The sequence below is a fragment of the Tenrec ecaudatus genome, chromosome 14, assembly GCF_050624435.1.
Source record: "Tenrec ecaudatus isolate mTenEca1 chromosome 14, mTenEca1.hap1, whole genome shotgun sequence".
Taxonomy (NCBI): domain Eukaryota; kingdom Metazoa; phylum Chordata; class Mammalia; order Afrosoricida; family Tenrecidae; genus Tenrec; species Tenrec ecaudatus.
The window spans coordinates 31,098,996-31,121,823 of NC_134543.1; the positions used below are offsets into that span (position 1 = coordinate 31,098,996).

At 42.3% G+C, this 22,828-nt stretch overlaps 1 protein-coding gene and 1 pseudogene across 1 annotated transcript in view; both read left to right on the forward strand.

Annotated features, from left to right (window-relative positions):
• HEATR4 (HEAT repeat containing 4) overlaps positions 1-20,420 on the forward strand; it is a 43,676-nt gene extending 23,256 nt beyond the window's left edge. Inside the window, exons 16-18 of the mRNA XM_075531686.1 lie at positions 6,384-6,585; positions 12,978-13,103; positions 20,317-20,420. Coding sequence (XP_075387801.1) covers positions 6,384-6,585; positions 12,978-13,103; positions 20,317-20,420 — 432 coding nt within the window. The remainder of the gene's footprint in view (positions 1-6,383; positions 6,586-12,977; positions 13,104-20,316) is intronic.
• Positions 3,411-3,803, forward strand: LOC142425776 (large ribosomal subunit protein eL34-like; annotated as a pseudogene).
• Positions 20,421-22,828: the final 2,408 nt, after the last annotated feature.

Below are 22,828 nucleotides of genomic sequence, written 5' to 3' on the forward strand. Positions count from 1 at the left end.
AACCCGTCTCTTAGAGCTGCTCCTGCGGGCTCCCAAGGTTGTAGATCTTTTCGGCAGCAGAAAGCCTCCTCTGTCTTTCTCTCGGCTGCTCCTCCGAGATTTGAACTGCCCTCCAATGTGTAACCCACAATGCAACCAGAATTCCTTGTCTCGACAGAGACTGCATCTTGGCCACATTAGCAAGAATTTATATAAAGGCAGTTTAAAAATCAACTGCTCGAGATTCAGGATAAAGAAAGTTGGCTGCTTAATTATTCTTTTTTTTTTCTTTTTTTTTTCCCGTCCCTGGGTGGGAGCGAAGCTTAATTAGTCTTATAGTCTCTGAATACTGTGTTGGTGTACCGGTTAAGCGCTGGACTACTAAACAGTTTCACCTAGCTGCTTCACAGGAGCAAGACCTAATTATCAGCTCTTGTAAAGAGCGACTCAAGCTCAGTGCCATAGAGTCGATTCTGACTCAGAGCAACCTTGGAAAGAACCCGTGTTGGTTCAGTTCTCTTTTAGGGAGGAGGCTAAGTGTAGACATCGACTTGAGGGCACAAAACAACAACTCTAAATACGATTCCTTTTCCTCGAGACAGACTCATTTTGTAACTGCCTGCTCCCCAGTAGCATCTCACAGGAAACTGCACAACTCTTGGAATTCCTCAGGGAAAACTCGAGATTCTATTAAGATCCCCTGGGTCACCTGATTGTCTTTACAGGTAAAAATTCTCCACGTAGCTTCCTTTCCTCCTTTTTCCTGTTATGAATTCTCACAGCTATCATTTCTCTGAAAAATAAAAAGGTTTTTTTCAAACATGTATACTTGAATTCTTGATACCTGCCCTGCCCATCCTCTCTGGGGCTTTGTTTCATTTGCTATAGTGCTGAAGAATCTTTCATTTATCTCAACTCAGAATCTTAAACTGACCCCTTAAACATAACAGGCCAAGTGGCAGGAATGAAGGTGGCACCATGGCGAAAGTGCATGGCTACTATGGGGTTCAGATTCGCAGGAGGCAGATGCGACAGTCTGTTTCCATAGAGATTTGCAGCCTTGAAAATCGTTTGGAGCATTTCTACCCTGTCCCTTAGGGTTGTGATGAGTCACAAAAAAAGACGGTTTGGTTTGAGATTGGTGGTGACCGAGTGTAATTATTCAAAACAACATGTTCACTATCTTTCTCAAATGATTGTAGCTGTGAATACAAAAATGACATCTTCATTTGAATCATTTAAGATAACACTTCTAAATTCTCAGGAGTAGAATTTCCAGATCAAAGACCAAGGTATTTTTCGTGATGATTAATAGGTCTTATAAAATTGCCCTCTGAACAAATATGCACTGTTATAAACAATTATGAATATATTAGACCACATGGTCTCCACGCCTTCTCTGGTTCTGTTTGATCTTTCAATGTTTGCTCTTCTTTAATCCCACTACTATTCAGACATTTCCCAAGACTTTTAGATTTTACTTCCACCTAAAGCTCACATCCATCCTTTGTTTCTGTTTCTCACATGATCTACTATCATGATTGTCAGTCAAGTGACTTTGCCCCCAAAGGAGATGTGGCAATGTCGAGAAATTTAATTGCCACAACTGGTAGCTGGAGTGCTTCTAGTACCTAGAAAACCAGTTCAAGCCCATTGCTGCAGAGTTGATTATGACTTTTCGTGACCAAGAACAAACCTGCTCCCTGTGATTTTCAAGGGTGTAGTCTTTATGAAGGTAGATTGACACATCTTTATAGATTGAGCGGCAGATTCAACCCAATACCCTTTCCATTAGCAGGTACATACTGTGTCATCAAGGATCTGGCTAGGGATGCTGCTAAGTAGCCCACAATTCAATATATACTGGTAAGTATACCACAAAAAGAATTGCCTGGCCTTAAATGTTAATAGAACCTTGGTTTATTACAAGTGACCTCCCAATTGGTCTATATTCCCTTTGACTTCTCCCTATAGTATAAACTATAGCTAGATACAAGATTCATTTTACCAAGTGTGTTCCCAAACTTGTCATCACCCAACTCAAAATTTATCTGTTTGCAAATGGGACTGGAAGAACTAGAACAAATAATGAGAATGTTGATAGAATGTAAAGAATGTAATCAATGTCACTGAACAATTCATGTGGGAATTGTTGAATTGGAATCAGCTTTGCTACATATATTTCTACCAGAAATACAATATATTATTATTATTTTAAGTATTTCATCCATCTAGTCCATTGCCTAATCTAAGCTCCCCAGCTATGTACTGAAAACACATCAGCGGTTCTCATCCTGTGGGTCATGACCACTTTGGGGGTCAAACGACACTTTCACAGGGGTTGCCCGATTCATAATAGTAGCAAAATGACAGTTATCAAGTAGCAACACAAATAATGTTATGGTAAAAAAAAATAATAATGTTATGGTCTGGGGGTCACCACAACATGAGGAACTGTATTGAAGGTTCACGGCATTAGGAAGGTGGAGAACCACTGACCTAACGTTAGAGACTTATCAGCTACCACTCTCCTACATGCTACTTCTGCAAGCTAGACTATTTGCTCTTTCTTGTCTATTTTTGTAATATGTTTTGTATCATTGTGATTGGACCAGGGTTTTCAGTGGTTTGGCAGTTAAAGCCTACTAATCCCCCATGATGTAGCCTAATACAATGTAATCAACTCCATAATGGGGTCTGCTGTGATGAGCCAGTCTGGTGTAAGAACATTAGGATGGAATGCAACTGCCTTGTTCAGGTCACAACCCTGATGCAATTGAAAGTAAGGTTTCTTAGGGGTGTGGCCTACCTCCTATATAAGTGGGTCTGTGAAAAGTTGGTTTGCTTTTTACTGCATCTAGAACCTGCATTCTAGCTCATCAGCATCTGGTTCTTTGGGCTTGGGTCAGTGCCTACCAATTCCAGTGCCTGTGGTTGGCCAGTTATCTGACCTGCCAATGCACCTCTGCAACGACATGTCTGTCGTCTTACTGCAGTTTTTTGGGTTCATCGGTCCCAAAAAGTAGAGGAATCAAGCCTCTAGCTTAACATCTGATCCACAGAGTTGGAACCTACCTGGACTCAAAGTGGACTTTCACCCTTCTTTAAACGGGTGAGCTATTTCCTTGATATAAATTTCTCTCTCTGTAGATCAAAGACATAAATCTGACCTGAACACTTAAAACTGTGTCAGTAGCTCCCCCTAGGATGCAGGCTGGCCCTGTTCTGGTTTCCAAACATTTTTGGTTTGTATTGTTTTGTTCGGTTTTTGTTTATTCCTATTAGAGTATATCTCAGAGGTGTTATGTCCATGGCGGTCACCCTCTTAAAGCTGTTACAAGCTTTTTCATTTTTCAGTATAAGAAACCCAGGATTGATGAACCTATAGGGACAGCAAGTCCAATAAAGGGATTGGGGCTCTTCCGGAGACGCTGTGTGGAGGCATTCAAAATGGTTCAGCGTCTGACCTACCGGCGTAGGCTGTCCTACAACACGGCCTCTAACAAAACTAGACTGTCCCGAACCCCTGGTAACAGAATCGTTTACCTGTATACAAAGAAGGTTGGGAAAGCGCCAAAATCTGCATGTGGCGTGTGCCCGGGCCAACTTCGAGGGGTCCGTGCTGTGAGACCCAAAGTTCTCATGAGGTTGTCCAAAACCAAAAAACACGTCAGCAGGGCTTAAGGTGGGTCCATGTGCGCTAAATGTGTCCGAGACAGGATCAAGCGCGCTTTCCTGATTGAGGAGCAGAAAATCGTGGTGAAAGTGTTGAAGGCACAAGCACAGAGTCAAAAGGCTAAATAAATACAAATGAAGCTTGTTTGAATAATCAATGACTTGTTCTGTTAAAAAAAAAAGGGATTGGGGTTGGCGGAAGGGGAGGGAAGTCCAGTGAGGGCGGGTGGGGGAGGTGTAAAAGGGAGACGATATCAAGTAGTCCATGTAGAAACAGATTGTTTAGAAACTGTGGTAGCAATTTTACAATTCTACTTGATGTGATTAAACTATGGAATGATATGATATCTGTATTAAATCCCAACTACTAAAAAACGGGTAAAAAAAAATTCTCTCTAGCTATAAGTATATAAGCATTACTGGTCTTGCTTCTCTGGAGAACCCAGCCTAACACAATGTTGTTGGTTTTTTCCATGTCTTTACTCCTGCTGTTCCCTTTGAATGCTGTCTCCCAATCATCTTTTGTCAAGGGTCCAAGCCAATTTTACACCCTCTCTCTCCCCCAAAGGCTCTACAGATCTCCCAAATCACAAAAAGAGCTTTGACCCTTTCAGACACGTTTAGCACACTCTGCCTTGCATATATGAGTTATATGCTTGTCACATTCCTTCCATTAAACTGAAAACTCCTTCAAGGAAAGAAGTTCTGTATGCCTTTTTGTGTAGAAACTGTGGGAAGCCAACCAATCAAAATTGAGTCCCTATCACTCATCAGCTGTACCATTAACTCGGGCTTAGTTATCTGATCTCTAAAATGGGGATTAAAAAGTAAGCCTAATTATTCACAGGGTTGTGGTCAGGATAAAAGAATGCATGGGAAAATAAATAAATGAATGAATAAATAAATAATGCATAGGAAGCATTTAGCCAAGGGCCTGGAACTAAGTAGACAGAAATTGGTGACTATAGTAATAATTTATTATTATGGTGCATAGGCTTGTGTGGGGTTGGCATAGTTAGGAATAGGGGAAGGATAGGGCACAGATGTCCTTGATTTGGGTAAGTGACAGCAGCTTTAAGATCATTTTTGCACATGCTGATGGAAGCCTAAGTTAAATCAGAGGGGCCCCTACCAGACAAAGCCAAGGTTGTGCAAGTTATTCTCTACACTTAAGTACCTGGCCCAGAACCAATGTCAGGGCTGAAACCAGCCAGCATTCTCCTCCCAAGCCCTGGGCCCTGGTGTAAGGGCACAGTGCCTAGAAGCAGGGGCAGAAGGAAGGGGAGTCTGCTTCCCAACAGACAAAGACTGCGAGTGTTGACAGAGCCTTGATATGAGATCTCCGGGGGAAATGTGAGAGAAGAGATTTGTCCCTGAGAACTTTAATTGCCCTTTCAAAGTGAGCGGGTTTTCAATAGACAGTAGACACATCCTGCCGTGACTGCTGTGAACTGGGGATGACCGGTGCCTGTTGAGCTCGGGGACACTGTGTGCCATGGGGTGCAGGATAGTTGTAGGTTTGTTTTCCACATCCGGTATAAATATCTCCTCCTCCCAATATTTCCTGTGACCTCATCCTTTTCTTTTTTGTGACATTTTGTGATTTCCTCAAAAAAAGGCCTGTTGCTCTCTCTGCCCTCTAGGTCCCCTTGTGACTGGGAGGGACCTTTTGGAGTCTGACTTATCTTTAACTCCATCACTTTTCCGGTGGCTTTCTTTATTTCTCACTGTAATGCAGCTACTCATAACCATTTTTAGATACATAATCTAATGACATGGAATAATATATCGGCTGGCCGAAAGCTCCTTCCATATGGATTACAACTCAATGTAAAGAGGACCACAATCCTTCACAACTAGACCAATATAAATGGAGAAAAATTAAAGTTCGATTTTGTCTTGCTTGGATCTACAATCAATGCTTACGGAAGCAACAGTCATGAGATCAAAGGACATATTGCACTAGATAAATCCTCTTTAGAGTATTGAAAAGCAAAGACGTTACTTTGAGGACTAAGCTGTGCCTGACTTAAGCCATGGTATTTTCCATTGCCTCATATGCGTGTGAATTTTGGACATTAAATAAGGAAGACTGAAGAAGAATCGGTGCATTTGAATTGTGGTGCTGGAGAAGAATGTTGAAAGTACCATGGACTGCTAAATGCACAAACCAATCTGTCCTGGAAGAAGTATGGTCAGAGTGCTCCTTGGAGGCAAGGATGGCAAGACTGTGTCTTACGTACTTTGGACATGTTGTCAAGAGAGACCAGTCCCCGAGAAGGACATCCTGTTTGGCAAAGTGGAAGGGCAGTGGAAAAGAGGAAGGCCCTCCAGGGGCGAACTGACACCTCGCTGCAGCAATGGGCTCAAGCATAGGAACAGTTATGAGGATGTGCAGGAATGAGCAGCGTTTCTGTCTGTTGGCCATAAGGTCATTATGGGCTGGAACCAACTCAGTGGCACCTAACAATGACCATGATCCCAAAGGTTAGCACACAGATGCCCAAGTTTCCTTGAGTGAGTAGTTCAGGCCCGTTCTCCATATAAGGCTTTTGACAAAGGGCACAGGAAGGCAGATCTTGAACTCTTAGATTCTATTTTCTCATCGGGTACAGTAGTTCCTAGAACTGTGCTGACGAAACCTAGTCCAGGAGACTTTCTTTGTGGGTTTACCACTCACATGACACTACATTTGGTGTATGTACTCATGTGTCCCTCTTTCTCTACAGCCTGTGAAGCCTCGCACACCAAATCCCTGGTCCCAGAGTTCAGTCCTGGCCCCGAACAGAAGAGGCAGATGTCACTCATCACTGCTTGTCAAAGATCTACGCACCAGCCGAGAAAAGAGACTAGCAATGGGGCCATTTGAATTTCCTTACAGCTCAGATCTCAGCTGGATAAATGATGAGAGAGAAAACTTTTCCCTACAAGGTCATGTGTTCCCACCCTGGGAGAAAAGGTCTGTCTCTAGGCTGGGCCCTTCTCTTGCTCCAGGGTGCGGGCAACAGTGGACCTGACTACCTTTTTCTTCCTTAATATTGTACAACCTCTTTGATTGTTATGTTTATAAAGCGGAGGCTATATGGCAATACTCCTGTTTTCTTTTGTGCACTGTTTGCACAAAGGGCTAGAGAAACGGATTTGTTGTAATTACATGAGGCGATAGAACATGTTTCTTGCATAACTCAGAAAGGCCATATATTAAATATGAGCTGAAGCTCTAAATGTTGCTAGTGTAAAAAAGCCCAGCATCTTTATCTCCTTTAGTTTTTATTGTACATATAAAATATTTGCTATTTTAATTAATTAATTTATTTAAATTTTCTGTTTTAAATGCATAAGTCAATGGCATTAGTTACATTTACAATGCTGTGCAACCATCACTACTGTACACCAGAGCTACCAAAAGTTCATGGAAAAAAATTTTTTAAAAAAAAGTTCATGGAAAATGGAATTAAAAAATAAACTTTGCTGCAAGTGGCCATCTAGCTGAGAAGCAAAAAGCCCAAATAGAAGAAGCTCACTAACTGTGTGATCACGAGGTGTCAAAAGGACCACATATCAGGCATCAAAACAAAAAATCTTGTGAATGAGAGGGAGTACGGAGTGGGGACCCAAAGCCCATCTGTAGGCAACTGGACATCCCCTTACAGAAGGGTTACAGGAAAAGAGACAAGCCAGTCAGGGTGCAGTGTAGCAACATGAAACCTACAATTTTCTTTTAGTTCTCAAATGCTTCCTCCCCCCTACAGCCATGATCCCAATTCTACCTTACAAGTCCAGCTAGACCAGAGGATCTACACTGGTACAGATAGGAACCGGAAACACCAGGAATCCAGGACACATGATCCCTTTAGGACCAGTGTTGAGAGTCGCGATACTGGGAGGGTGGAGGGAAGGTGGGGTAGAAAGGGGGAACTGATTACAAGGCTCTACATATAACCCTCTCCCTGGGGGATGGACAACAAAAGGGGTGAAAGAAGACGTTGGACAGTGTAAGACATGACAAAATAATAATTTATAAATTATCAAGGGTTAATAAGGGAGGGGGTACAGGGAGGGAGGGAAAAAATAAGGAACTGATACCAAGGGCTTAAGTAGAAAGCAAATGTTTTGAGAATGATGATGGCAATAGATGTACAAATGTGCGTGACACACAAAAAATAAACTACCATGAACTGAAGTCTCCCAAATTTTCCATCATTCTCAACAGAAATTTTGTAACTGCTAAGCAAAAACTTCCCACTCCCCTCTCTTCCTAATCTCAGGTAATCTCACCTATCTTCTGGCTCTATGAGTTTATCTATTCTACTTGATTTTTTTAATACACCAGCTGTATCAAACACATTTGTACATATGTTGCCATCATAATTTTCTTCTTTTTTTATTTTATTTTATTTTTTGCCATCATCATTTTCAAAAATTTTCTTTCTACTTGAGCCCTTGGTATCAGCTCTTCTTTTCCCTCCCTCCCTACTCAACCACCCTCATGAACCCTTGATAAATTATTATTTTCGTATCTTACACTATTTGTTGTCTCCCCTTACCCACGTTTTGGTTGTTTGTCCACATGGGGGTGGGGGGATTATACATTGATCATTGTGATTGGTTCCCCCTTTCTCCCCCTTCTCCCCCTACCATTCCCCTACTAAGGTGACCAGATTTTAACATTGGTAAAGTGGGACACCATTGATAAAACTTAAATCCTGGTGAAATAGCCACATGGCAGCCGAAAACTGTATACCCTAGCTTGTCGTGCATGCTTTCCAAACATCGGGACTTTTTTAAAATGCCGGGGGATGTGGGAAAAATTGTTAAAAATTGGGACTGTCCCACCAAAAGCAGGATGTCTAGTCACTTCTCCCTACCCTCATGGTATCGCTACTCCCATTATTGGTCCTGAGGGGTTTACCTGTCCTGGATTCTGTGTGTCAAGAGCTCTTATCTGTACCAATGTACATGCTCTGGTCTAGCTAGGTTTGTAAGGTAGAACTGGGTTCATAATAGTGGGGGTGGGAGGCGGAGACACAGTGTAGGAATTGCACCCAAACTGATCCCACCACACAAAGGCAAAATACTGGTGGGGGGGGAGGGGAGTTGCAACAGAACAGCAAGGGAATGGAGCAGCGAGGTCCCCAGGGAATGCTGAAGGTGGACTTTGGGGCCAGAGCATGGTGTCCCAACAGACTGGACTGGAAAACACTCCTAAAAGCCAACGGGCAATCCTTGAACTAACTACAGCTTTTCTTTCCTGTTGTGTTTTGCTTTGCTTTTTGTCATGGGTATGTTTCTGTTGTTGTTTTGTTGCATACTGTTGCTTGGTTTTGCTCCGTCTTGTTTGTGTACATGTTATTATCTCCACAAATCTGTCTAAATAAGATAGGCTGGATGAACAGTCTGGAAGAGAAAACAACCGGACCGACAGTTCCAGGGGGACATGGGAGAGGGGGAGTGGGGGTTAAGGAAGTGGTGTTAACAAACCCAAGGACAAGGGAGCAACAAGTGATCCAAATCAGTGGTGAGGAGAGGGTATGGGAGGCCTGGTAGGGCATGATCAAGGGTAATGCAACCAAGAGGAATTGCTGAAACCCTGGTGGGGACTGAGCATGATAGTGGGACAGGAGGAAAGTCAAGGGAAGTAGAGGAAAGAGCTGGGAGGCAAAGGACATTTATAGAGGTCTAGATAAAGACATGTACATATGCAAATATACTTATATATGAGGATGGGTAAATAGATCTATATGCCTATATTTATAGGTTTAGTATTAAGGTAGCAGAAGGGCATTGTGCCTCCACTCAAGTACTCCCTCAATGCAAGAACACTTTCTTCTATTAAATTGGCATTCTATGATGCTCACCTTCCCAACACAACCACTGAAGACAAAGTGGGTGAATAAGCAAATGTGGTGAAGAAAACTGATGGTGCTCGGCTATCAAAACATATAGCATCTGGGGCCTTAAAGGCTTGAAGGTAAACAAATGGCCATCTAGCTCAGAAGCAACAAAGCCCACATGGAAGAACCACACCAGCGTGTGCGATCACGAGGTGTCAAATGGATCAGGGATCAGGCATCATCAGAACAAAAAATCTTATCATAGTGAATGATGGCGGGAGTGTGAAGCGGAGACCCAAAGCCCATTTGTAGGCCACTGGATATCCCTTTACAGAAGGGTCTCAGGGAGAAGAGCCAGTCAGGGTTCAATGTAGCAACGATGAAACGTACAACTTTCCTCTAGTTCCTAAATGCTTCCTTCTCTCCCACTATCATAATCCCAATTCTACCTTACAAATCTGGCTAGACCATACCTCATCGCACAGGCTGGTGTGCTTCTTCCATGTGGGCTTTGTTGCTTCCCTGCTAGATGGAAGATTGTTTGACTTGAAGCCTTTAAGACTCCAGACGCTGTATCTTTTAATAGCCAGGAACCGCTAAATGTTTTATTTACATAGACTCACACAATGTATATCCTTTTGTGTTAGACCCAGCATCTTGTGCGAGCTACACAGAGAACCCAAACTAGAATCCCAAGTGTCTAGGAAAGAAAAAAACCTTTTTTTTCTGATGATGTTTTTGTTTAAAATACAAATCTGGTCTTATTCTAGAACGCTGTTTTGGCATAGTGGGGGATGTGTTGGGCTGTTATCCACAAGGTCAGCAGTTTGAAACCACCAGCCTTCCTGAAGGAGAAAAAGGAGGCTTTCTACTCCTGTGAAGATTTGTAGTCTTGGAAACTCCCAGGACTCATTCTGCTCTGGCCTATAGTGTCACTTTGAGTTCAAATGGCCTCCGGGGTGGTGAGGTTTTGAGTCTTGGTCTTGAGCAGGTTCTTGAGCAGGGCAATGGGGAACCTATCTCCCTGGACCATTACTAAAAGAAACCAAGCCAGCCTGGTCATTTCCGACTCAGACCTCGTAAGTGGATGCAAACACTTGGAGAGCCTTGCCCTGTCACAAGGTCACAAAGGTCATGAGTCTCAAAGAGCTGCATGCTTATGAAGATTGGAGTATCATGGAACAGCTGCTGCAAGCTGCATCTATCAAAAGATAGGTTTTAACATGAAAGCATATAATACCCCAAAAACTGCCATGGAAAAGGAGACACCTAGCGCAATGCAGTGTGAAATTAGGCTGTGTTTCTTTTCTAAATGCTGATTGCTCTGTCTTGCCCTAAAAAGCTATTCAAAGATTAAAATAATGGCAGAGTGACTCATCTCTCTCTTTTCGCCCCATAACCATGCACCTTCTTCAGGTGGTAGGTACTATTATTGTTAGAAATATAAAAAGCAGTATCTACCAATGTACTTTTAATGCCTATGAAACCCAGGATGGCGGGGGAGGGACTTGAAGATTATCAGTCAACTATGTAACAAATTTTTAGATTTCCTTAAATAATCTATGATAGTTATGAGTAAAACACGAATCCAACAAGCTTTATCACATACATTATAGTTAATTTCACCTCTATGCAACTTAAGGATCCTGACATCTGACTACCATGGGGTGTTAGAAAGGATGAATAATTCTATATGAGTACTGGGCCCCTCAATCTTTGAGTGTGTCATTTACTGGTGAAAGGACTTTATTGTAAACTCTGCACTGCTGGCAAGAACAAGAGAGCTGAACTAACCCCTTCCGTCCAGCAGGCAGCAAGACTGTACAGAGGGTCTATTAGGCCGTCAATACTGTGGGAAATGCAGCAACAGTAGAAGAAGAAATGGGCCTTGTCCTTGAGGCGCTTACCAGGTTTTTCATTAGATACCCACACAAGAACCTCCCAAAGACAATGTGCCTAATCTAGGGGAAAGCGTGTGGAACATAGCAGATGTGCAGTAGGACTTCAAGGGTGGTGAAGGGGGATGGGTGCTAGAGTAGTCATGGAAACACAGGGACTTGTGCTGGATGTGAGACTGCACATGCTTTTGGCAGAAGAGGGGTGGAAGGACCTTCTAGGTGGGATTGGCACGACACAAAATGCTAGAGGAAGGAATGAGCTTGGCTGGGATCCACAACAGCTCATTTTTCATCTGTTGCCCAGGTCTTTCATGATGATTCACGATGGAGAAACTGGGTATCCACTTCCTTACCCTTATGCTTTTGCTAATATGCTCATGTTAACGTTAAGATAACAAAACACTCCAGAAGCTCCTCCTTGGCTGAGGCCTGAGTTGGTGATTCTGTTTCCTCACAAAATGTTTCCTTTTTGTGGCTCTTTAATCTCCCTTATTTCTGGGACAGACATTCATTAATTCACCAGTTGATTAGACAAGTGGCTGAACTCTATGCTGCCATAAAAGGAAGTATCTGATCTGGCAAAAGGCAATTCAAATGACCACCAATCACATGAATGATGCATGATTAGTCATCAGAGGGGTGCAAATCAGAGCCACAAGGAGACTCCATTTCACTTCTATTAGGATGGCGAGCGTATAGCATTTTTAAAAACAAAATTATAAATGTTAGTGTGATTAAGGGGATATTGGAGCACTTGCTCATTGCTGATAGGAATGGAAAATGGCACAGCTATTTTTGAAAACAGTGTGGTATTCCTAAACAAAGCTAAAACTGAAACTACCATATGACCCAGAGATTCCCATCCAAGGTATGTACCCAAAAGACTTGACAAGAGAAGCTCAAAAAGAGACTTGTGCACCAATGTTAATTACAGTCACACAACAGCTAAAAGGTAGAAGCAGACAAGCAGATAAACAAAAATGAAGTCTTGGCACATGCTACAGGATGGATGGAGCGTGAAGGCATGATGCTGAGTGAACTAACCAATCACAAAATGGCAAATATTATGACTTCATTTATATACAAAGATAAGAAAAGGTAAGTATATAGATAAAAGTTTATTACTAATTACCAAAGGCAGGAGAGAGTGGGGCAGAGGGGTTCAGAGTGGGGGGAAATGACATTGATTAAAGGTAGTTTTGCGTAGCTGATGACTATAATTGCTGCCAACAGGTTGTACAACTATTAAAAATGACTAACTGTCTAGAAAAGAATGACAACATATGTACAAATATGCCAGATACAATATTGAGGTATGGATTGTAATAAGCATTGTAAGAGCTCTCCATAAAATGATGTTTTTTAAAAATTTTTTATTATTTGATGTTTTTAAATGAATTGACAAACTTGTTAATATTGACAATAACATAAAGGGAAGAGTCGCTGTTGAGGCTGCTTACATACAACCAAACACCTCATGGGATTTGTTCCTTGGTTTGGAGGTTTAGGATCGTGGTTTCGGGCGACATCCCATTTATTGGCATAATATTATATTTCGTGCTTCTGTTATACTCCTCCGTTCATTACATAGAACCCGGGGTCTTAAACCAGGAAGAACAATTGGCCTCTATTCACCTGAAGCAACCGAGGAAGAAGCGCTCTGCAATGGAGGAGGATGTGGAAGGTGTGACGCACTGCCTCAGCGAACAACTGCCTGGTACGCCAGGAGATCAGAAACACTGGATGGGGCTCGGCTCCACTGTTGACTTTTCATCAAGATTTCACAGGGCCATCTTGCTCAAAATGGGGACAAATGGAGAACAGCGTGGACTCCTTACTTTCTGGAGTCATGAAAGGTAGGTAGGTGAACCTCTGAAACTGTTGCCTTGAGATCATTAAATAAACCCGAAATGTCTCTTAAAATTTTCTTACAGTAAAACAATAGTTTAGCTTAACCAATAACAAAAGATCTGTTTTGGACATTAGGCTATTTTAAGAACTATATGGGATCAGATTGACAACAGCGACTCAAAAGATGAGAATGGAACTTTCAGAAACAGCGAGTTTATGTTAATGGTGGAGGAACAACTCAGAAAAAGAGGGTGAGAATCATTGCACAACTCAGAGTATCTCATCAGTGTGCCTGGATTCCATGCAGAAACTCTTGGATTGGGCTATGTTTTGCTGTCAGTGACAACAACAACAAGAATATAAATAACATTTAACTAAAAAAAAACCACATTCATGGTCTCAGGGTCGATTCTGACTCATAGCAACCCTCTACGGCAGCACAGAACTGCCCCTTAGGGTTTCTGAGGATGAAACATTTAATGAGAACAGAAAACCTCATCCTTTTGCGGAAAAACTGGTGGTTTTGAACTGCTGGCCTGGAGGTTAGCAGCCCAACGCATAACCATTATATCACCAAGGCTCCTCAAGTAAAAGGTAGTGGTTGAAAAATTAACCAAGGGAAAAAAATCACTAAGCAGAATCCCAAGAAAATGTAAGCCTTTGATTCATCTTGCAACCAAGATTTTCTTTATAAAATCTTTTGGTAAATATCAACCTCCATAGGAAGAATACTGTGCTCATATGATAACCATTTAGAACCCCGTTCATGTTTTTACATCCAAGAAGTACACAAATTTTTTAATGTATTAAGTAGATAAAATCATTTTTTAAAAGAATGTTGAAGGAATACAGAGTCACTGTACCAAAAAGAATTGACTTCCAACCATTTCAGGAGATAGCATATGATCAAAAACTGAAGGTACTGAAGGAAGGAATCCAAGCTGCACTGTACACGTGGGGAAAAGACAAGGTTCCAGGAACTGACAGGATTCCATCTGAGATATTTCGGGAAATGCATGCAAGACTGGAAGCGGTCACGCAAGTAAACCAAGAAGGCTGGAGGGCAGATAACTGATCAACTGACTAGAAGCATATCTGTGCCTATTCCAAAGGAAGCTGATCCAATGGGATGTGGAACAATATGGTTGAGAGTTTTATTTTAACCAACTTAGCAAATGTCATAAATATATTTGAGAACATTCCAATAGAGGAGAATAAAACAGCACCGCTCCCATTTAAAAAGAAAGAAAGCATCTACTACGTATGTGGGTCAGCCTGTGGGGGGAGCACAGTGTTGACCTCCTGGTCAAAAATTCCTGAGGGAGTTTTCCTTCTTTCAACCCAGGTTTATGTTTCCATCGACTAGTTCATAAGCCATGTAAATTAGCATTCTTTAGTGAACTCCGACTAGAATCATCTCCCTGACCAGACCAAAAGCAAAGTGGAGGTTATGTGGATCAGAAGGAAACTGGAATTATAGTTCAAGAAAGCTATTTTTTGTTTTCACTTACTTTTCAAGTCTACATTGAAAGTTTTTTTTCAGGACCACGAAACGCCTCCTTGAGCAATAGCTTGGGCAGCATAGTACAGTAGATAGAACACAGATTTGGGGCCAAACACATCTGAGTCCAAAGTCTTAACAGCTGTGAGACCTTAGGTTCATTGCTTCTCAGATCCTTTTTCTTTATTAGAAAATGAGACAATATTTTTTTTACTCGACAGAGCTGTCTTTTTTTTCATTATTAAAGATTCAAAAAAAATAAGCAAAATAAAATAAAGGTTCTCCCCTTTTCCCCCTCATGATTAAAGGGCTTATTAAGGAAGTTAACAAGTTGTAAAACTAGTAAGAAATATTCAGCATTAGGTTGTTTATCAGGACATGTTACAACCTTTTGTCAAGTCAGTTAACAAATGCCCAAATAGCATGCCACTCTGGTGTAAGCCTCAATTTGAAGGCATTCCGTTTAAGTTCCCTGGGTCAGCAAACCCAGCTCTCTGAATGAAGTGCCCAGAGGCGCTTCACCACAATAAGCCTCAGCCCAAAGGCACTCAGCTCCACCTCCAGGGGTCAGCAAGCCCAAGAGCAATTAAGTGCCCAGAGGCACCCCACTTTCACAGCGCTGTTTCGACAAAGCACTAATACCCCAGTCATTTATTGAGTGGCTATTATGTTCTAGGCATGATTCTTGGTCTAAGGATACATCAGTGACCAGGACAGTCTCGATTCTGCATTATATCTGATGCCCCAAATTGAGATTTTGGTATAAAATCACCTCAAGGTTAATGTTGGTTGTTCATTTAAAGGTATCAAAAACAATAAGTTATGCTATACTCAATACATTTGTGAGCCAAATTTGAGCCATGGGCTGACAGTTTGTGACCCCAGATGTAAGTTTTTCAGGTGACAAGTTTCCAGGATAATGCTCACCAGGTTAAATCTAATTGGCACCACAATCTGTTCCCCAGAACCAACCAAAGACACAAACAAACACACACAAAAACCTTCCCCATGAAACTCAGGGAAATTATCCCAGCAAGTAAGTGAGCCAGGCAGTGGTCTGGAGCCCATGCACCTCTATGTGACTGTGCTGCCTTCCTCCCCGCCCCAGAGAAGCCCCGTTCATTCTCCAAGTTTGGACTGAGTTCCTCAAGATGGGTTTGGAGCAGGCTTGTTAAGATTGTCTGTCCTCTGGGGCCAGCCTAGGAGAGTCTCAGACTCTTCCTTAGACGCTTTGGATTCCCCTTTTTTCTTGATAGCTATTAATTCTATCACTTACCTGAACTCTTGAACTCAATAATAGATGGCTATTACCTTGAACTGATTTTCAGTTCTGGAAAAGAGCTGACAGGCAATGGGTTTAGGGAGGCTTTCGTTACCCATGGTCTCAGAAAAGAAAAAAAATTGTTTTAATTTAATTTATATCTATTAAATTAGAGTAAAGCAAGCTCACATTATTCATTTATCTGTCTACAGAGTAGTAGACTATAAAGCTCTGTCAAGGGGAGGTTAGAAAGAGGACTTAGTGAATCAGTGCTTTCATTTGACTACATTCCCTCTCTCTTCTTGTTGGGAGTGCTTCTGCTCACAGGACAATAGAATTCTTTAGTGCCTTCGAGTTCCATGGTCTCACAGTGGAGCACAGCAGACCCACAAAAGCCTCTACAATCACAATGCAGTGTAATAGAAAGATGGCAGATTCAAGTTCAAGTTATTCCTCTGCTACTAATAACTAGGTGACTTTGTGAAAATCACTTTACCCTTCTCAGTACCATTTGTAAAATGGAAGAACAATAATTACCTCATGGTCAATTGCAGTGCTTTACAACCCCGGTTGCCAATTAAAATCTCTTTCTAAAAAATGTCTGTCCACACCTCCTGCCAATTAAGTCATTATCTCTGGGGCATAAGGCCCAGCCATCTGGAGAGTTTAAAGGCTTCACAGGTCATTCTAATAGGTAGTTGGCGTTGAGAATCACTAGTAAGGATTAAATAATGTTAATTATGTAAGGTAGGTACCAGGCAGTCCCCGGGTGTAACCCGTAGTTACACACCAACCCTGGAAAGGCTATTATATAAAAAAATTGAAGAACAACAAAAAAAATTTTTTTGAACATACAATGGTTCATAATAATTAGGTCCTACTTTGTGACACACATCAAAACATTATTATTTATTTTTATTATTGCTGTATTATGTTCCCGATGTATTAGTGTTATCTGGAAGGTTTTCTTAATGTTTTTTAATGCATTGACAGGTACACTCTACACCACATTCTAAGACAAATGTTTGATTGACGTGAGATAGGAACCATGCCTAACTGTTCCACTTTACATACAGATCGACGTAAAGACAAGCTTAGAATGAAATTTGTTGGTAATTGAGAGATTGCCTGTGCTGTTGGTTCCCTTTCTAGTTGAGCCCTGCTGGCATAGGGGGTTGCTTATTTTTCAATGTGCAGTTTAAGATTGTACCACTAGGTGTCAGTGTGACCCTACACGTTAGTTCCTGGGAGCATCTGTTAGCGGTTATCAGTGCAACCATGGGACACTACCAAACCTTTTATTGAGTTAAGGTCGCTATGAGTCCTCATGAACCTGATGACAATGAGTGAGTAACCAACCACATGCCAGGCACAGTTAGTTGTTCAGGGCTCCTTAAACACGAATGAGATCATATCCATATATAATTATATAACAAATAGGTAAGAGGACTAAGGTCAGAAAGATTCTGAGATTCAAGTTTCACATTTCCTTCCTTCCTTCCTTCCTTTAAAAACACTAAACACTTTTTATGCACAGAGCACTGTGCTTGGTACTGGGGCTCCAAATGGCATACCGGTAGTTCTCTTTCGAGAAATAGTGCACTTTTATCGCCCTTTTGCAGGAATGTTGCCGGTCTGTGGGTCCCCTTTTGCAGTGGTTCTTGACCTTAGCTATGACTTCTGAAGAACGCAGAGGCTAGGAAGACCCTCGAGTAGAGAGAGTTGCCTAAGATGGCTGTTTCACTGTCCCCAGACACTATCATAAAATAACAAAACTTTTTGGGAAGTCTATTAGGTACCTAAGGAGCCCTGGAGCTTACGAATTGGACTGCTAATGTCAAGGTCAGCAGTTTGGAACTACCAGCCACTCCACTGGTGAGAAAGATGGCGTTTTCTATTCCTGTAAAGATTACAGTTTCAGAAACTCAGTAGGGCAATTCTACCCTGACAGGTCCGCTATGAGTCAGCATTGCCAGGGAGTTCAGTTTCTTTTTATCTAGTACCTAGGAGGCTAGCGGCAGCGGCTGCTCCGTTTGTCACTGTCTTACTTACTTGCAAATATCCTAAGCAATAAACAATGGGCGGGCATAGATGTGTAGCTAGTTTTTAATCAATAAATATTTTCCGAATGCTTATTGCTCTGCTACGCACAAAGGACAGCAAGAATGCTTAAGGGACACAGAACTTCTGTTAAGAGTGATGGAAAAATTCAGGAACAGGAAAGGGTGATGCTTGGACGACAGGATGAACATAATTAATGTCAGGTAAAGATCGTAGAAATAAGCAAGTGCTTTATTAGCTTCTAAACAAGGGGGCTGCAGAAATTTTGTGGAAAATTTACAATATCTTTTCATGACACTTTCCACGAACCTTTAAAAATCTCTTATTTGCCACAATTGAAAAGGAATGAAGTAAACAAAGAAGGGGGGGGGGAGCAGGGAAAGGAACGTTTTAGGAAATCTGTTCTTCACTTTCCCCTGGGAAGGAAATCTGAACATTGATTTCTGAAGGCATTACCTTGTTCTAAATGCCCCAGCTGATTCAGCCCTGAAAGTCTCATGGATTTTGGAGAACTCTCTGAATGAGCCAAGGATCAGAAGATTATTTTACTACTTGAGTTGGCACCAACATGATGACAGTGAGTTTCTTTGGGTTTTGTGTTTGATTTAACATATGGATCCAGTCTTACGGCTGCTCTCGGATTTGTTCCCATGTCACAAGGATACCAGCTTTTGGTGAGTTGTCATCCATCAACTAAGCAGTTTGACAATTAGGACCAAAGAATTACCAGGTTGGGCCAGATCTCTGGTGCACCCAATCGCCTCTTATCTTGGAGGAACGATTATTTAAGGTAGTGATCCTCACATCTGATTATAAATCAGAATGAACTGGGAGAGCCTTGTAAAATTAAAATACATCTCCTTGGGCCCTACTTCAGCCTCCTAAACAGGACTCCTTGGAGCTAGTAGGACCTGGGATTCTGATACAGAATCAGGATTGAGAAATAATGGATTCAGGATTCATTCACCTTTGTTTGTGTAGGGCATGGCAAGGAATACATTTATTGCGACCATTTCTGGGTTTTCTCTTTTTTTTTTTTTAACATTTTATTAGGAGCTCATACAACTCTTATCACAATCCATACATATACATACATCAATTGTACAAAGCACATCCGCACATTCCCTGCCCCAATCATTCTCAAAGCATTTGTTCTCCACTTAAGCCCTTCTGGGTTTTCTTATATTTCCTTCCTAGGTAATTAAACACCTTTTATTTAATAAAAGAATCCCTTTTCATTGTGATTTAGGTAAAGGTCTACAGAACAGAGTTTTACATTCGACATTTCTATAGTTTTTATTTCTACTCATCCATTGAAACCTCTCAATTTACCTTCACTTATCTCACTTCCTCCCAATGTTTCATTTTTTTCCATTCCCCCTCCTTTTCCAAACCTCTGCCCTCGAGTAAATGCTGCTCCTTTGATATTAAATTATTGATTATTCTAATACAGAGGTGAGTTCAGTTCTAGGTCTCAAGGGCAAATTCTTATTGTGGGTAGGGCATGGGGTAGGGGTTAAGGATGATCACACTGGTCTCCATATGACCAGTCAGCTTGGACTCTTATGATTTTGAATTCTATTCCTCAATTTTTCCCATTTACTCTAGAATCTTCTAATCAATTCTTTTCAAAGAAATAGGTAGTGGTAGCTGGGCACCATGTAGTTCTTCTGGTCTCAGGGTTGTGGAGATAGATTTTTATATATTCCATTAGTCCATTGGACTAATTATTTCCATATATCTTTCCACTTTGAAAACCCTCTGTCAAAAGCTGAAGCAGAATGCCAATTTTCAGAAGATTCCGAGTCACGCAACAAACCCAGTTATTAAAGGGAAACAGGACAGAGAATGAACAAGCAAATCATAGCTGAGAAAAACATATGACAAAACTTAATAAAGTTTAGGAAAACCCTGAAGCATGGGTTGGTAATTCCAGGAGCATCTACCATTGTGGAGTTTCCGGGTCCATGGAAATGTGAAGGAAAGTACCTGTATTTCTGGCACCAAGTTTCCTCGACCCTCCAGACACCCCCCCCCCCCCAAGAAAGACAGCTTTGGATTCCTGCTTTCCAATCATATAACTTGTTTTAGGATGTAAAAGAGACCCCAATCAATATAATTTAGGAAGAACATTGATTAAGCCTTAAAAGAGACAAAGATACGACAAAGACACAGACACATCATCCATCCGGAGGAGGGAGCTGTTAGCACGAGGTCAAAAGGTGTCCTCATGGCATTCCTTTGTATTATTCCTAGCTTATCTCTATGGGAACTTTGTAAGCAACTTTGAAATCCTCGGATTTAAGGCTTTGAAAGATGAGTCCATGTTGCTCTTACTCAAGTCACTTGCGAGTCTGTAGCTCGGCTCAATTCACAATCCAGAGCCTGTCCAAGCAGTGATAGGCTGTTTATAAACAGCTCTGCCTTTATCAAGTGATCCATTCCACATCAGCTAGACAACCTTTGTCCACTTTGTGCAGCTGTAGGGGGTGGGGGGAATCTGTTCCTGCCATGGTTGTGACCAGGACAGCTTATGCTTAGGCTATTCAAGACAAGTAAGAACTTGTAGGCTTGGGTTAAAGTCCTGTTGTGAGTTTAGTCAGCCTATTAGCTTTGGAGAGACAGGGAAGGGAAATAGACTTTCACTTAAGAGCTTAGTGACCAAGGTATTCCTTTGGAATGACAACCCAAATGGTTTGTGGAACAAAAACTAGAGGAGAGCGTAGGGTGGGGACATTAATAGAGAAGGACAGTTCTAGGATCGCGAATCTCAAAATAGAATGTTGGGTGGGTCTGGTTTAATTAACCTCATCAAGTTTCTTTTTGAAAAGAAGCTCCCATATGAAGAGCCACAATTTGGGTGATCGTTTTAGAATCTCCAGGTATCTATCCCTTGATGAGTCAGTTTCTGAGTATCCTTATCAACACGTAGATGAGAAAGAGGAAGAAGAGTTGGAGGAAAAGGGTTATCAATTGATAGCCTGTGTGCATCCCCCTAGGCAAGTTAGGCCTGGCTAGGATCGGTCTGCACAGAACACTTGCCGGAGCTTACTTGGAAATTTCTAGTCTCTCCAGTGATGACATTTCTGGCTGTATTCCTTTGGAACCTCACCATTGCTCCTGTTCTCAACTGGGGTTTTCAGTAAACAGCTCTCCAGGGTCGAGTCCATCAAAGACGAAAATACTATGTCCTCTGATTCCAATACCGAAGCTCAGAGATGACACTCTGGCTCCAAATGAGTCAGCCGTCAAAGTAATGATAGCTTTTGGTGGCATCTCCTTTCATCTAGAAATTTCAAAGCACCTTGAAAACATCTGCTTATCCCATTGGTGACTGATTAAGCCAATATCTCTGACATTCGTCTTTGGTTTGGTGTCTTCCTGTAAATTGATGGCTGAGCTGGGCCTCCTGGTTCAAGGTCTCACTCTGGACTCCTCTTCTCCCTCTTTGGCTCCTCAGTCGTGAACCAGTTTGTGGTCCTCCCACTAGGCGTAGTCTTTGAAGGGCCCTGTGGTTCCGCTCTGCTGGCTGCTTTGCTGTCATCACCTCCCACTGATTGCATTTCTGGTTCCCTGGCATCCTGGCAACTGGGCTGTGCCTTGGTTGTCCTGGGTATGACAATTACAGAAAAGTCCCTTAGGATTCTTCACCATCCCAGGGCCATCCCAAGGCCATCAAGATACAGCATCTCCAAGCTATCTTCCACCGTCTTGAGCTATCCCCACCTCCTTTCAGCAGAAGAAAGAGGAAACCACGTATCAAGAGCCTGTGCAGAAGGGAAGGATGGGCAGGGAAAGGCTCTTTCCTTTGCTCTCCGGTTGCCCTCTTGTTCCTAAGGAAGGGACTGAGGCCACGAACCTTGGCCCCAGTGGGAGGAGGAGTTGCTTAGTCACTTAAGAGCTTTGCTTCCTGCACCCACTCTGAGGGAGCTTGAAAGGAGGGGTGATTCAGCACAGACCCCAAATAATAAGATTATCTCTGAGTCGGAAGGGGAACTAGCAGAGGGCTACCGCTTTGCCAGGTACTTTCATTTCACTTTCAGACCAAATAGGCTTCACTTCAGAGGAAACTGAGCTCTCTCCCTGTTCCCTGTGCTGGCAAGGCCTGACGGAGTTTTCTTAAAGGAGTAACCCTGCCTGTAGGATTCCAACAGAGACAGGCAGCAGCGGGATTCCAGTCAGCGTGCAGGGATGGCCCTGCACACACTAGTGGTGAGCTTTATTTAGTCACCCTCCATTATTGTGCTTTTACCTACTAATTACTATAACCACTGGTGATCCTTATATCATAATTAGAACCTGGCTTTTTTATACTCCCAGAGCACCACCCCAAAATACATGATTGGGGAAGGGGCAAGGTTGTTCCTAGACTCTTGACTAGAGATATCTCTTAAGTCCGTTCACTGATTCACTCACTAAATATTTGTAAAATATCATGGGCCAGGCCCGGTGCTAGGCCCTGCTGGCTGCTGTGCTGGGCTGTCATCACCTCTTACTGAATGCATTTCTTATTCCCTGGCATTGTGGCAACTGAGCTGTGCCTTGGTTGTCCTGGGTGTGAGAAGCTTGGAGGTGGTGCGTGGCGTCATGATACTGATACAGTCATGGCAGGACGAACGGGCCCTGAGCACATTTGCCCGTGGGATGCCTGTATCCAAAAGGGAGACCTCTGGCACCCAGCCCTAGGCTAGTTGGGACCTAGAAGGAAGGAGGCTCTGGTAATTGTGACCTTCAAGGTGATATCTGTGGGATGATCGAGTAGAAGCTG